The 16,027-nt window shown below is 55.7% G+C and overlaps 3 protein-coding genes across 3 annotated transcripts; 2 read left to right on the forward strand and 1 right to left on the reverse strand.

The window, feature by feature from the left end:
• Positions 1-2,149: 2,149 nt before the first annotated feature.
• BO70DRAFT_429989 (uncharacterized protein) lies at positions 2,150-5,001 on the forward strand (the record flags this gene model as incomplete). The annotated part of the gene is made up of 5 exons (XM_025548115.1): positions 2,150-2,233; positions 2,378-2,428; positions 2,488-2,651; positions 2,705-3,437; positions 3,493-5,001. 5 exons carry the CDS (start codon positions 2,150-2,152, stop codon positions 4,729-4,731), a joined length of 2,271 nt encoding a protein of 756 aa, XP_025398408.1. The 3' UTR covers positions 4,732-5,001.
• BO70DRAFT_56151 (uncharacterized protein) lies at positions 4,774-5,150 on the reverse strand. Its single transcript, XM_025548540.1, has one exon. The coding sequence runs from the start codon at positions 5,062-5,064 to the stop codon at positions 4,816-4,818; it is 249 nt and encodes an 82-aa protein (XP_025398409.1). The 5' UTR covers positions 5,065-5,150; the 3' UTR covers positions 4,774-4,815.
• A 3,493-nt stretch (positions 5,151-8,643) lies between these two features.
• On the forward strand, positions 8,644-15,515 carry BO70DRAFT_293722 (polyketide synthase; the record flags this gene model as incomplete). Its single annotated transcript, XM_025539452.1, has 8 exons — positions 8,644-8,942; positions 8,997-9,285; positions 9,341-10,320; positions 10,388-10,581; positions 10,647-12,865; positions 12,916-13,680; positions 13,734-15,040; positions 15,098-15,515. 8 exons carry the CDS (start codon positions 8,644-8,646, stop codon positions 15,513-15,515), a joined length of 6,471 nt encoding a protein of 2,156 aa, XP_025398410.1.
• Between the last annotated feature and the right edge of the window lie 512 nt (positions 15,516-16,027).

A 16,027-nucleotide genomic window follows, 5' to 3' on the forward strand; every position in this document is an offset into this window, starting at 1 on the left:
TGTCATCCCGGTCGTGGTTGGAATCGCAGACGCCCATCCCCCATTGAGCTCTCCCAACACCATCATTTCGCGCATGACTTCGGGCGCATAACGGCACACAACTCGTACAGGTGATACCTCGGCTCAGTGCTCTAGTGGTCCACTGCCATGGCGTTCTGCAACTTTATCATGTTGCAACTTTATCAATGTTACAGGACATCCGGTGCGATCTCTCTTTCTTGCAGATCTGTTTGGCCTGGTGTGCAATGTGAGAGCTTGTCCTCATCCGCACTCCGGGGCATAAGCTGTCGGAAAGTATCCAGCCGTGTGGATAGGGCTGTCTCGTACAGAGGATGGGTACTCATTACTGATGTCCCAGGTGATTGGTGATGTCGAGTCTCAACACGTTTCTGAAAGCAAAGCACACCCACAATACAACGCCATTCCCTGTTGCATTCATAGTGAATGGCTAATACGGCGACTTTCCAAGACGGATGTCCCTAATGACCATCTATAAAGTGGATTCGCCAGCCGTACCGCATTGTCAGGGAATCCTCGCCAGTTATAAGACGGGCAACACGCACGCGAGATGAAGTGGTCACCGAGTGATGTGGCACGGGCCCTTGGCCGCATCATTCTGGTCAGCTTTACAAGGCCTACGTAGCGTCGCACACGATGCACCCCCTTTCTCATCCAGGCCGGGATGGCAGAAAATCCTGCCTGCGGAACTTCTAAGGATCTTGAGGAGCATGCCACACGAACAGGCGGCATCTAGACGAGAACCAGGATTATATGCCATTCTCGATTCATAGACGAGACGCGTGATATTCAAACATGGCCATGCTGCGGCTACCGTCGTGTCTGTACCCATTTGCACAAATGGGAGCACTCAGTTGAGTATCTAGGGCAATCATTACAGCGATACTGAATGACCGTAATGCGCCTAGGCAGAGAGAAGCTGCTCCACGAAGCGGGGGCGTCCCGGGATGCTGAGGTTGCGCAAATGCAGGCTTTGGAGTTTACCCGTGGATCCCGTGCCCGGGACACTCCGGAAAGTGACGGAATGGTATAACACGAAGGCCAGTTCCGTGCAGATTGAACGGCATATCGAAGGAGAGCGCTTGTCCGCTTGGAGCCAGCATAGCAGACATCATCGATGCAGAGTCATCGTGGGAGAGAGAGCCAGTGTCTTGGGATGGCTTCGAGAGATCGACACGGGTCTTGGAATTCGCGCAAGCCATTCGGAAGCATTGTCGTAGAGGAAGTATATCTTGTGAGGAAACTCGTCTGACAATGTAGTTGCGTAACATGTAAACGAGTCCGAGGATTGGTGGAGAGGATGAGGCGGTCTGGATGGTCACAATTCAGCCATCCAACTTGGCACGAGGTGACCCATGATGGTGCAAATGTGGCTATTGGCACTGTTCGCGTCACTGGTTGGTCGGGGCATGCATGTTAACTGGCCACGGCGAGGCACTGCGAACGCATATGCTTGGATAGGAGGGCTTTACTTCTGGCCTGCACACAGATTGCCGATTTAATTACGGGCGCCGTGTGGCTTCACGAGCTGCCGAGCAAATTGTTCCGCGATGAAACGCCTCTGCTGCATATCTCAATTCGCCCACTCCATGGCGGAAATGGCCACTGTTACTGCGACTTCCTGGTGATATCGCGCTGATCCTCGGTCGCTGCCTATTCTAGAACTAAATGGACTCTTGCGTTACCCGATCAGGGCTAAGGTTGGGATACGACGCTTATTGTGCGGGTTTTGATCATGATGACAGTGGCAGCAGGTGCATCTCACATTGTGCTGATACTCGCATCCCCTCCACCAACCATCGTGTTGGACTCTAACTCTGGGATTTGATGAAGACGTCAATAGGCTCGGAAGTTTCAGCCACAGTGTGAATCCTCACGGCCCCAGTACCAGTCACCGAAGCGTGCCCGGTCTGGTTCGGAAGACGATGGCTAGAGTCGGCATCCATGATACTGCTCCCACCCCACCTCATGTGCCAGGGATGTTGCCCTCCTCCAATTGGAACACCTGAGACCCAGCGAAGCAACCCCAGAAAAGGTTCGGTGAGGAAGTAGCCCTTTGCATGAGGTGACAACCAATCCTTCCAAAAGACCCAAGCGAAATCCAGGTTACTACTTCTCCCGTCCAGCCAAGATGGCGGGAATGCCAAGCGTAACAACCATCGAGCTGCCCTGGGACATCCTGGCCCTGGAACAAATTCTGCCTTGGGATAACCCCGTACGATCACGTATAATAGAGTACCTTCACGGGCCCCGGTCAGGACATTATCCAATATTTGGAAACCCCCTCACTATATCGCGCGCCCCAGACTTCAACTGTAGCAAAAGGGGCATGTTGAACCGTTTAACTGACCACGACAAGCGTACTGAGTCTGGTACGCGTAAGCTGGTTGATACCATGAAGTCCAAGAAGGTACGACCCCGGCTGCCGGATCGGATCGTGCAACTAGACTGACGGGCCATGCCCTGCAGGGTCGCTCTGATTATGCCATGCCGGATTTGGCATGCGCCAGATGTCGGGAACGCAAGATACGTTGTGGTAGAGAGCGTCCAGAATGCCGGAACTGTGAGAGGGAGCCAGGTGTTGTTTGCATCTATCGGGTCCCTGCAAAACGCGTCAACCATCTCAAGCTACTGTAAGTTGGTCGCAGCTCTTCAGGGGGAGTCGGCACTTATCCAGTACGGTCAGGTGTGACAGCGTCGAGCGACTTCAGGACCGCTTAACCAACATTGAATCCCACCTCCACCGGCTGCAAGGCTCCGGCTTTCGGGCCCCGAATTTTAATGAAGGCCGGACAGCGCCGTGTATATATTTGCTGGGTGGGCGTCAGTCAGCAACGAGCAGTAACTACTCCTCCTATACCGACGAAGATGAGAGCCGAAGAGAAGATGCGACTCAGGACGTCACCGATCCAAAGATAGAGGGCTCGTCGGCTGGATTGACATCCATCTCAGGACTATGCGACCAGCTCTGGAGACGTGTTCAAGCGGCCAATACAGCCGATCCGTCATGGAGGCCTCTCTGTGACACGCTACAGCATCTGTGTGAGATAACCGGCACGGTAGAGCCTTTCCCGCCATACAGCGACCGCATAGCTGCTCCTCTCCTCCCAAAGGAACAGGCTATCACCGCCGTTGACAGCTTCCTCCAGTCTCAAGACTGTCAGACGGATGTTTTCGTTCCGGGGAGTCTTCGGGCCAACCTTGAACGCGTCTATTCGCAACATCCGCAGCAGCCAGACGATGATACATGGGCAATATGCTTCCAGGCTATTACTATTTTGGGCCTGCGGCTGGAGACATCGACACAAGCGGGCTTTGGCGAATCTGCACGCTCATTTCTACCCAGTCGGGCAGCGCTGGTTAACTCTCGCCTTTTAACTACGCCGCGGCTGATCAATGTGCAGACCTTGATCCTACTTGTATGAAAATCGTGCTCTACGATCTTCAAGTCAGACTAGCTGACGATGGTTGCAGAGTGTCGCGGCTCAGCACTTCGACCCCCCCGGGTGGGCAGAGCTGATCTTCGCCCATGCCTGTATGCTGGCCCGGACCATGCATATGCATGCCAGTCCGCTCCTCCTAAATAATGGTAGTGATGTGCAGGTTGAACGGGCTAAGGTTCTTCGAGCATTATATGTCCGCGATCGCATGTTGTGCTTGACGCGGGGGTCGGTCTCGTGGCTGCCTAGTGAAGACTCTAATATCACAGCCCAGCTACGGTTAACTGTAGACCATGATGAGTTGTATACAGACCGACTCAGACTGGCCTTGATTCAGGAAGACGTCTACCATCTGTCGCATGGAGGCTCTGCACGTCTGACAGTTCGATCTGCACCGGGTTTGCTACAGACCATTGAGCAGCAACTCGAGGACTATGCTTGCGCCTTTGACCTGCTACAGGGCCAATACCATGATGCTTCGGAATATAATGGAACACGTGCTTTAGCTGCCATGGAGTTTCTAAACACACGCATCATAGCCTTTCAACATGGTCGAGAGGAGCGCCACGCGAGACAAGTGCGACAAGACGCACGGACCAGCTGCCTGCTTCTGCTGATGGCCTACGGGGACCCAGATCCGACCATTTTGAATACCTTCAACATCCTGACACGAGGAACCGCATCTCGGAATAACACCCAGCAGAGTACCACACCACCTGGAGCGGCACCTTTCGGAACAGTGCTGGATGTATTTCCCGTCCCTGCATTCTTTGTCCTACTCCAAGACATCATCTTACCACCATCGAGCGGGATAAACAACATAGCGACGGATCTGGACCTGCTCCGACGAGTCTCCGCCTGCTACACCGACCACGCGAGCCGATCACGGACGAATAACCACCACCAGAAGGTTGCATGGGTCTTTGCACAGCTCCTGGCACTGCTGGAGCTTGTTCCGCGCGATGGACCGGCGTTACCATCCACCTCTCCTCCCCAATCTAATGATCCACCCAGCCCGTCATATTGGGCGCCGCCGCCCCCGGCAGGTGTCTCGTTGGCATGGGATAGCTGGCTGTCGGGGACATCTTCGCTGGGGCTTACTCCCCTTGAACCCGGCACGTCGATGGGCGCGTGGAATTTAGTGAATATCCAGGGGCATAGTGGCGGAGAACCAATCATGCCTTGGCCGGCTATGGGCGAGGACGGCCCAGCGCCGACCGGGTTACGTGGAAGCCCTGAGAGTGCTGCAAATACTATGATGAGCCCGATGTGAGGGATGCAGATTGTTTTGTTGCAATTTCTCACTCTTACAATACATGTACTGCTCTTTCGTTATGGCTGTGAATGCGGCTATCCTCTACAGCACGACTTGCGCAAAGCCGCAACAGATCAGATATTTTGTTCTAGGAGCAATCTGCACATTTCCATGACCTGTTGTATAGATATTTTCTATCGGCATCAGCGCAGAATGGCACAACGAACTTGATAAATACATGACTTGGCCCTGAGGCGCACGATAGCCCAACGAAAATGCGAATGGAAGGGCAGAAAGACTGGCGAGCAGGAATGAGGTTGCTATACCCACATCACATCCTGCGTTCCACATCCCTTCCCATGACAGCCAGCATGAAATCTCCTCTCATGTTATCAGACCATCAACTCCATCGAGAAGATAACTTATGATGAAAATTGAAGTATAACTGAAAATAAGAACATTTAGCGTCACTTCACATAGGACCAACTGTAGAATAGGAAGAGAGAGAGAGAAATGCAGTTCTGATATATATATATATATCTCCAGCAAAAAGAGACACCCTGTCCCCTAACCTTCTTCCCTTTCTTCCCCTCCGATCAACCACGTCGTGGAGTCAGCCAGTTGCTCAATCAGTCATCGCTCACTGAATAGCTTCCGTTTCGGAATGAACCCTGTGGCGCGTAGTCCGGGATGCCTGGGCGGGGTGAAAAAGCAAAAACACATCTTGTCTTGTTGGGAAGTGTCATTGTGGAACACTGGTGTTGGGTATACGAGGTTCGGGGGGAATTATTACCGTAGGTGGGTGGGTGGGTATTTTGTTTTTGCTTACTTCTGTTGCTGAGTGGAGTGTTGATGAGAGCGAGGAGGTGGTAAGTACCTCGCCAGTCGGCCGGAAGAAAGGTGGCTACATATCCTCGTTGACTGGGGCGTGGCTTGGTTAGGTTATTGGTATCATGATATGACTTACTTACTTACACTTCGCGTGGGAAGGAAGGTAGGGTAGTTTATCTTGTAGGAAGGATATCTATAGGTTATAGGTGGGTTCTGAATACTACCATACTACACGCACTCTGGATTGTCGACTGACGCGCCACCATGCTAGCAGCAAGCCACAACGAACAACCCACAGCCCAACTATCGTCTGATCCTCAATCCAGCCTCGAGAGTCGAGACATCAGACAAAGTCTCAGCCAAACATGACTGTCCCCCCCCCCCCCCCCCCCCCTACCCTCTCCAGCTCAGCCCTCTGCGCGTCGCCCTTTTTTCCTGGCCGACCACCTCGCCACACTGGATTCATTTGCTGCATTGCTGCATGTTGCATGCTGCAGGCTGTGCATCTCATCTCCGCCGGTGGCGAGTGAACATCTTCCCAGTCGCGATGAAACGGATTACACACCCCCTTGCGGGCCGGAGTGGCCGAGATCCAATGGTTTGATATTAGGACCTTGCAGCAGAAGGAGCAAGCAGGGAGGCAATATCGGGTTTCTGATTCCTAGGTGTCAAGGTCCGGTAGAGTGATGATGCGGTGGACGTTGCATATTGGTTGGTGTCTGGACATGGGCAAGGTGTTGTCGCGCGGCAGGAAGATGATCTCCTGCGTATTCTGGTAGTATTATAGGACCTGTCTGGGATGCGGAACGAAGAGATTCATCAGGCAATGCTGGAGTGGTCGATCTTGGTGGGTGGGAAATGAACTTGACTGGAAATGGGTCTTGACTACTCATGAAATAATGATGCGGCTAGACATATTGAAATGGGTGTGCTGATGATGGTTAATTGGGCAGTTTGGCCTCCCACACACTGCCCTGGCGTGCATGGACTATGATCCATGGATTTTGTACAACGCGCAAGTTGATATGGTTGATATTGGGAGGTTCAAGATCGCCGATGTCGGAGATATTTGCCAGAATGGAAGTACTCAGAGTTGACCTTGCTTAATAAGACTATTTCTCTTTGCGGTATATCACACTGGGGAGGTACATAGGATGGAGTATACAGTATACAGGACGGGAGAGGCTGTTCAAGATCATCGTACTCATTTTGGGCTGCAATATGGACAAACATACCATCATTCTGCAACACTGCAATCATACAAACACCCAAGACAGACAAACCCACATGTCTGCACCACCTCCTATTTCTAAGCACATTACCAATCCCGGCCACTGTAAATCCCCATCGAAACCAACACCGTCACACAAGCAGCCAAGTCCGGCAGGTCGTCCGAGCGATCGCGGAATTAGGGCTTGCCGCCCGCCAGCACTGCTTATCAATCCCTCCATTTCCTCTCCACGCCTCCCCTCAACAACCCATCAATTCAGACACGACTGCATCTCCCCAAAGCAAAGACAAAGACCCCCCCCTGTCGCCACAGTCCACCTATACGAGCCTCGAAACCTCTCCACCACAGCGCCCACCTCCCCAGGGTAACACACCAGCTCAACAGTCCCGCGCAATTCCGAATCCCGATTATCTTCCGATGAAGGCCGACGCAGCGTCCCTCGTTCTAACTGCCCACAGGTCTCCGAGCAGGGCCTCTCCCCGGCCAGCCACGCGGAGTCTCGTGCGCCGTGCGCCGTGCGCCGTGCCATGAAGGGATCGTCCCCGATAACGCCCCGAGCGGATCGGACGAGATGCCTAGAGGGGAAATATGTCTTGCACCGCGGCTGGAAGACTGCCACGCGCTTTGTTGTGCGGTGTCGCCGGGATGCAGCCATCGTCTTCTGGCCTTGCTTGGATACCGCTGCGTTATGCCGTATTGAGCAAGACTCGTGTGGCGAATGAGGGCGCTGGGGGGGGGGGGGGGGGATGTTTGCAAGGTACGGTACGGGTTGTATGACGGAAATGGGAGGTTTGGGTGGTGAGAGATGTCCAGATCACCGAGGTGCGGAGGGCAACAGGAGAGGCTTTGAGGAAGCGTCTACATGGACATCATACATATCATTGTGGCTGTCTTGCTCGTTGTGGTTGTTTGGCTCGTTCTCATCTTGCGGGTATGCAGGGCTATCTGGGAGCGAAAGCAGTATGCCTTTTCTGCATCATGCGAGTTCTGGAAGCTCGAAGAGAACACTGACTTGGATGCAGTGAGCCGAGAGACACGTTGTCGACGGTTGCAGCCATACAGGCCAGGGTTGAGAAGGATCTACAGACAGTTCATTGGGTGTTATCTTCTATCGCATGACGTTGTGCAATCTGTATATCATCATGGTGAGTGATTTCCTGCCTCCTATCCAAGTAGACAGAACTGGCTACCTCCCTCCAGGATTATCCGCGAGTGTATCATGCCATGCATACCTCATATCCACACAATCATGCTTTGCAATATCTTATAAATCCGCTAAGATCAAGCCCGAGACATCAAGCCCCCAGCACGTTGTCCACGGATCTGGATCAACCTGCAACACAGCACGTATCACGGTGTCTCTGCTGTATCCGCACAGCCTTGCTCCTCCGATATGTGCCACCTGATCTGCCATCTCCGTAGGACAGAATAGGCACCGATGCAGAGCAAATCCACTTGTCAGCCTCGGGGTGGCCGATGGAATCCACTTCCACGACCCCATCCAAGACACCACCTCACCATCGTAGTGCATCTAGACCAGCAGACCCCCGTCGAAGCAGACCCAACATCGCACGGCCCTGCATCCCGTACACACCAGCCCGGCTGAGCGCGTCACATCGCACTCGCGTCAGGGATTGCGCGTCCCAGCCATCTCGCTTGGACCTTTCTCTCCTATTCCTTGAACAGTGTCCCAGACTGCGGATCGTCGCGGCTGATGAATAGACGTCAGGGGGCAAGGGGGGTCGCGAGCTTCTCAGTCAATGGTGGCATTTAATATCAGCCGGGTCCCCCATTCCCGCTTTACTTGACGGGATAGTATGCCCGTCCGGACGATGGAAAACGCCAATGAACCGATAGACGGATCCGACATGGACGTGGAAACGGACAGATCGGCCGCGGTGTTCCTGTTCGGGGATCAGACGATCGCGTTCGAGCACACCCTGCATGGCCTGTTGCATGTCAAGGACGATGCTCTTCTGACGGACTTATTCGACCGCGTTGGCTTTCAATTGAGACGATATGTGGGCTGTTTGCCGGCCCATCAGCAGGAATGGTTCCCGTATTTTACGACCCTGATTGACCTGTTCGCGCAGCATGATAAGTGCGATGCGGCAGCGGCGTTGAAGTTTCCGCTGTTGTGTCTGACGGAGATTGGACAGTTTATCAGGTGGGTGTGGTGGGATAGAAATAAGGATCGACAGAACCATACTGACTGGTGCAGATACCTTGGTCAGGGCTCTAGGCCATATCCAGCCGCGAAGACCACCTACTTGGTGGGTGCTTGCACGGGGTCCTTTGCTGCCGCTGCCATTGCGTCTGCGCAGACCCTGACTGAGCTGCTCCCGGCTGCGGTGGAGGCTGTCATTGTTGCTGTGCGGACGGCAGTTCGGTCTCTCGCTCTGCAGAATGATCTCGAGCCGGTGGTCGAGGGGAGGAGGGAGTGGTCTGTCGCTATCGGCACTGACGAGAGTGAAGCCAGACGTGCAATTGAGAGCTTCAACGCTGAAGAGGTACGTATCCACGTCAGCCCACATCGGGCATGAGAACGGATAATAACGACAGCAGGATGTTGCTTCCGTGGTGCGCCTGTACATCAGCTCCGTCAGCCGAAACAGCGTCTCTGTCAGCGGCCCTCCGCGTGTCCTGCAGAAATTCGTCTCGTCCTGTCCATGGAAGCACTCGTTCCTCCCCATCGAGCTTCCATATCACGCCGCGCATCTCTTCCGCGAATCCGACGTCGACGACATCATCAAACCCTTCCACGACCCCTCGTTGCTCGACTACACCCAACGGATCCCCATCGTCTCCGCCGCATCGGGAGAACTGATCCGCTCCTCAACCCTGCAGGCCCTCCTTTCCCTCGCCGTCCAGGAAGCCCTATGCTCGCCCCTGCACTGGGACAGGATGACCTCCTCCCTAAGCCAGGAACTGCAAACCCAGCAGTTCCCCTCTTGCACAATCCACCAGATCTCCTCCCGAAGCGGCCCTCTCCTCTCAACAGCCCTATCCCAATCCCCTCCCCTCCAAATCACCACCACCCTGCACTCCCCCAGCACTCCCACCGGCAAATTCTCACAAGCCTCCATCGCCATCATCGGCTTCTCCGGCCGCTTCCCAGAGTCCAGCTCCAACGAAGAATTCTGGGACATGCTCCTGGCCGGCCGCGACGTGCACCGCACCATCCCCGAGGACCGCTTCGACTGGAAAGCCCACTACGATCCCACCGGGAAAACAAAAAACACCAGCCGCGTCAAGTACGGCTGCTTCATCAAGGAGCCCGGGGTCTTCGATGCGCGGTTTTTCAACATGTCGCCGCGCGAAGCCGAGAATGCTAACCCGGCGCAGCGACTGGCAATCACCACCGCGTACGAAGCCATGGAGATGGCTGGGTTGGTCCCGAATGCGACCCCGTCGACTCAGGGCGATCGCATCGGGGTGTTCTATGGCGCTACGAGTGACGATTGGCGTGAGGTGAATAGTGGGCAGGATGTCGATACGTATTTCATTCCGGGGGGGAATCGCGCGTTCATTCCGGGGCGGATCAGGTAGGGATTCTTCTTGCTTGAAAGGCATTTCAGGGGAGGTGATGCAATGTGCTAATGCGGTAGATAGCTACTTCTTTCGCTTCTGTGGTCCTAGTCTCAGCATCGACACAGCCTGCTCGTCCAGCTGCGCGGCCATCCAGACGGCCTGCGCGTATCTCTGGCGCGGCGAATGCGATACAGCCCTCGCTGGGGGGGTGAATGTGTTGACGAACCCGGATAACTTCGCGGGGCTGGATCGGGGCCATTTTCTCACTGCCAAAGGTAACAGTTCCCCCTCTCCTTACTTACGGCGATCTGTCGACCAGGGGGGTGGCTAAACAAACCAGGAAACTGCAACGCCTTCGACGACGAAGCAGACGGCTACTGCCGCTCCGACGCCATCGGCACCGTCATCCTCAAACGCATCGAAGACGCCCTCGAAGACAACGACCCCATCTTCGGCGTCATCCGCGGCGCCTACACGAACCACTGCGGACGGACCGACTCAATCACCCGCCCCTTCGAAGGCGACCAGGCGGCCGTCTTCAACCGCATCATGCGGTACGCGGGCGTCGACCCGCTGGATGTCGGGTACGTCGAGATGCACGGCACGGGCACGCAAGCCGGCGACGCGACGGAGATGAAGTCGGTGCTGTCGGTGTTTGCGCCGCATGCTCGCCGCCAGAACGCGCTGTATCTCGGCACGGCAAAGGCCAATATGGGCCATGCCGAGTCGGCGTCCGGCGTGTCGTCGCTCATCAAGGTGCTGCTGATGATGCGGCATAATGCCATTCCGCCGCATTGTGGCATCAAGACGAGGATCAACCATACGTATCCGACGGATCTGGCGGCGCGGAATGTGCATATTGCGTCTAGGCCGACGGGGTGGAGGAGGGAGGATGGGACAGGGGGGAAGAGAGTGGTGTTTTTGAACAATTTCAGTGCCGCGGGGGGGAATACCGCCATGCTGGTGGAGGATGCGCCGGTCAGGGAGAAAGGGGAGGGGAGGGATCCGAGGGAGAGGCATTTGGTGTCGGTGACGGCGAAGACAAGCAGGGCTTTGAAGGGAAATGTCCAGGCGATGGTGTCGTATCTGGAACAGAACCCGGATGTTTCGCTGGCGTCGTTGGGATATACAACTACCGCGCGACGAGCCCATCATACCTATCGTGTCGTCGTGTCGGGGTCCGATATTGCCTCGATCCGTCATCGTCTGCAGGAGCTTCTCCCCGGCCTTGACAGCCATAAACCCGTTCCGCCCCCGGGAAAGCTCCCGAATCTCGTCATGGTCTTCACCGGACAAGGAACGGTGTACGCTGGTCTGGGCAAGCGGCTCTTTGACACGATCCCCTCGTTCAGGGAGTGCGTCAGTCGGTATAACGATATTGCCGAACAGTTGGGCTTCCCCAGCTTCTTGTCACTGATCCACAACACTGAAGATGTGGATGCCTCGCCAATGGTGACGCATCTGGCCCTGGTCTGCATCCAGATGGCGCTATACAATTACTGGAAGTCGTTGGGGGTGGTTCCAGCTGCCACTATCGGCCACAGCCTCGGCGAGTATCCCGCGTTATATGCTGCTGGCGTGCTGGCAGCCGTGAACGTGATATATCTGGTGGGGACGCGAGCAAAACTGCTATCTGAAAGGACCACCCCGGGCACCCATGGCATGTTGGCTGTGAAGAGTGCTGCTGATGCCATTCGATCAGAGCTGGACCCTGCCTGCGGTGTGGCCTGTCTGAATCAGCCGTTGAGCAACGTGGTCAGTGGGCCTGTCGAGCAACTCGCACAGCTAAAAGCCCGGTTGACATTGAACGGCGTGGAGTGCGTCCAGCTTGATATCCCGTACGCATTTCACTCCGCGCAGGTCGATCCGATCTTGGACGACTTCAAGAGGATTGCGGATAAAGTCCAGTTCCGCGCTCCATCCATCGCATATCTTTCTCCTCTGCTCGGAAAGGTCGTTCCGGCTGGAGACACAGGAGCCCTGAACGCAGCATACTTGACAGACGCATGTCGTCAACCTGTGAACTTCCAAGGTGCCGTCCAAGCCGCGCAGACCGAGGCCGTCGTCAATGAGAAAACCCTCTGGGTAGAAATTGGGTCCCACCCCGCTTGCTCCGGCATGGTAAAAGGGGTCTTAGGACCGGGCAGTACCACCGTCCCCTCCCTCCGAAAAGGCTCCGACACCTGGTCCGTCCTCTCGGGAAGCCTGGAAGTGCTTTACTCCCAGGGAATCGACATCCACTGGACCGAGTATCATCGCGGCGTGGCCGGCCAGCGCGAGGTGCTCCTCCTTCCGCGATACGCTTGGGATCTGAAGAACTACTGGATTCCGTACAAGAACAACTTCTGTCTGACCAAAGGCGAGGGCCTTGCTCCCGCAGTCCCACAGACAGAAACCGTGCGCGTTCCACGATACCTCTCGCCATCTGTGCAGCGCATCCTCGAGCAGGATGACGGGCCGGAGGTATCAACTTTCCTCGGCGAGTCTGACGTCCATGATAGACGGCTGGCGCCGATTCTTGAGGGGCATGTTGTGAACGGCGCGATGCTGTGTCCGTCGGTAAGTGTTTCCTGACCCCCGATATGAGAGGCCTTCTGCTAACGAGACAGTCTCTGTATGCTGACATCGCTCTCACGATTGCGAAGCACATGCTGCAGGCTATCGGGAAGGACGCCGAGACTGTCGGACTCGATGTGGCCGATATGCAAGTGCAGAACCCCCTGGTGTCTCGCCCCGAGGCAGACTCTCAGCTGTTCCGCATCTCCGCCGCCGCCAACTGGCGAGACAATATCATCTCCTTCCGGCTCTTCAGCGTCACCTCCTCCGGTCAGAAGATGGCCGACCACGCTGCATTTGTAGTTCGGACCACTCAGAGAATCCAGGCCTGGCTGAGCGAATGGAAGCGCTCCGCACATTTGATCCAAAGCCGAATCCACGCGTTGCACGACAGCGCGGAGGACGGAGACGCCCACAAACTCAAGCGACGGCTCGCGTATCAGCTCTTCGCGTCACTCGTGCAGTACGGATCTGATTATCAGGGCATGCAGGAGGTCGTCTTGGACGGCGACCACCATGAAGCCACAGCCCGGGTCTCGTTCCAGGTCGGTGAGAACGGGTTTGTGTTTAATCCGTGCTGGGTCGACAGTCTCGGGCATATTGCGGGTTTTATCATGAATGCTAGTGATGCTTCGCCATCGAAGGGCCAGGTCTTTATCAACCATGGCTGGGAGCGGATGCGCTGTGCAGTCAGGTTCGCAAAGGGGAAGCAGTATCGGGTGTATAATCGGATGCAGCTGGAGACGGGCACGACGTATGTGGGCGATACGTATATCCTGGAGGGCGACACGGTGGTTGCTGTCTATCAGGGCATCCGGGTATTTCACTCACCCCAAAGCCTAGAAATGGGGAGACTGACTGACTATTGCAGTTCCAAGGAGTTCCTCGACGCCTTCTCGACCGGCTACTGCCGACCAAGGGTCCATCCCCCGTTGCCAGCAAAGACAGCATCACCATCCAAACACCAAAACCCGTCAGTCGCCAGCCCGTCCAGCCGCCGACTAGCCCTAACTCCCCAGCACCAGCCCCGTCCCCATCAACCGGCGGCATCGCAGCCCGCGTAATGGCCATCATCGCCAAAGAAGCGGGCATTGACCCGGCCGACCTGGGCCCGAACGAAGAATTCGCCAACTACGGGATCGACTCGCTGCTATCCCTGACGATCTGTGGCCGCATCCAAGAGGAAGTCGGCGCCGACGTGCCCTCCTCGCTGTTCGCCGACTATCCCACCCCGAAAGACCTGCTATCGTTCTTTGGGGGCGCCGAAGCCGAGTCCAGCCAGCCGACCTCATCATCCTCGCACCGCACCGACAGTGCATCCCGCTCCAGCTACGACACTATCGTCACCGAGCCCGAGCAGGATCACGAGTCCTCCATCATGGATATCCTCCGCGCCACTATCGCCACGGAAACGGGCATCCCCGCGGACGAAATCACGCCCACCACCCCCTTCACCGAGCTAGGCGTGGACTCGCTCCTCGCACTGACTATCGTCGGCACCCTCGCCGAGACAATGGAGGTTACCCTGCCGTCCACCGTTCTCACGGATAACCGCAACCTCGAAGAAGTCCGCAAAACGCTCAACCTGGACCCAGGCCCGGTCCTCATCTCCCCATCGGCATCATCAAGATCCAGCCCTAACCCATCCCCATCCCCAGACCCAGACCCAAACACCACCACCACCACCACCACCACCAAATTCACCCCCACCTCCCCACCCCACTCCACCTCCATCCTCCTCTGGGGCAACCCGCGCACAGCCAGCAAAACCCTCTTCCTCTTCCCGGACGGCTCCGGCTCCGCGGCCTCCTACGCCTCTCTCCCCAAGCCCCCATCCTCCTCCTCTTCCTCCTCACCCACAAACAGCAACTACACCAACACAGCCGCCTACGCCCTCAACTGCCCATGGCTCAAAACCCATCACCACCTCAAGACCATCACGCTCTCCCAACTGACAGCCAAATACCTCCTCGAGATCCGCCGCCGCCAACCAACCGGACCCTACTACCTGGGCGACTGGTCCGCCGGCGGCATCTGCGCCTACGAGGCCATCCGCCAACTAACAGCGACAGGGGAGACCATCGCGCGGCTGATCCTGATCGATTCTCCGAATCCGATCGGCCTGGAGAATCCGCCGGGACGGATGTATGACTTTTTGCAGGGGCTGGGGTTGTTTGGGTCTGGCTTGAGTTCTGGATCGGGGTCCGGATCAGCAAACAGCAAGGGAGGTAAGAGTAAGAAAGATGTACATGAACATGGACCTGTGCATGGAAATCAAAACGAAAACATCCCATCCTGGCTCCGACCCCACTTCGACGCCTTTCTTATCCTCCTCGATCGATACACCATCGCCGCCTTACCCCCCGCGCACCAGACCGTGCAAACCCACCTCCTCTACGCGAAAGACGGCATCTGTAACGATGAAACCGTCCCGAGGCCCGAGATCAGCCGAGATGATCCCCGCGAGATGACATGGTTGATTGAGAATCGCTCCCCCGGGGATCTGCAGGCCGATGGATGGGCGGAGCTTCTCGGCAGGGCCAATTTGAGGATAGAGGTGTTGGAGGGCGTGAATCATTTTACGATGATGAGGGCGGGGGAGCATATGCGGTTGTTGGCGGGGTTTTTGGGGCGGGCGTTGGGGGATTTTTGATCTTTTTTTATTTCTGGGTAGGGGGTACGTCCTGGTAGATTGGGGGTGGGGGGACTGAGTCTTTGAGGAGGGTTAGGGTTGGGATGGATGGGGGTGGGCTGGAGTTGGTCTGGTATAGAGGGGTTGATGGATTTCGGGGATATGTCTGTTTGTTTTTGTCTTTCTGGCAATATGATGGGCAGTGGGATAGTTAAGCTATATCATCTCTTGTGTTAAGGGGTACTTCCCGAGTATATGCAGTGTTTGTTCTTGATGAAGCCAAATGGGAAGTGGGCGTAACCCTAGTTTGCTGACTGTAGTTAGTAGCGACTGCTTTGTCTCAATTTGCTGTTGCACAACGTTCCTCCCCGGCCGATGAATATTGTCTGCGTGTTTTCGAACTTGTACCAAGCGGGAAATACTATTAAAAGACATTCTTAGGTGTATCATCCTAGTAATAAAAGGCTATTATTGGGGTACTGTTTCTCAACGACATACCCAGATTGCCCGATATCATTCAGGGAAAAAAAAAA

The sequence above is a fragment of the Aspergillus heteromorphus genome (genome assembly GCF_003184545.1).
Source record: "Aspergillus heteromorphus CBS 117.55 chromosome Unknown BO70scaffold_16, whole genome shotgun sequence".
Lineage (NCBI taxonomy): Eukaryota > Fungi > Ascomycota > Eurotiomycetes > Eurotiales > Aspergillaceae > Aspergillus > Aspergillus heteromorphus.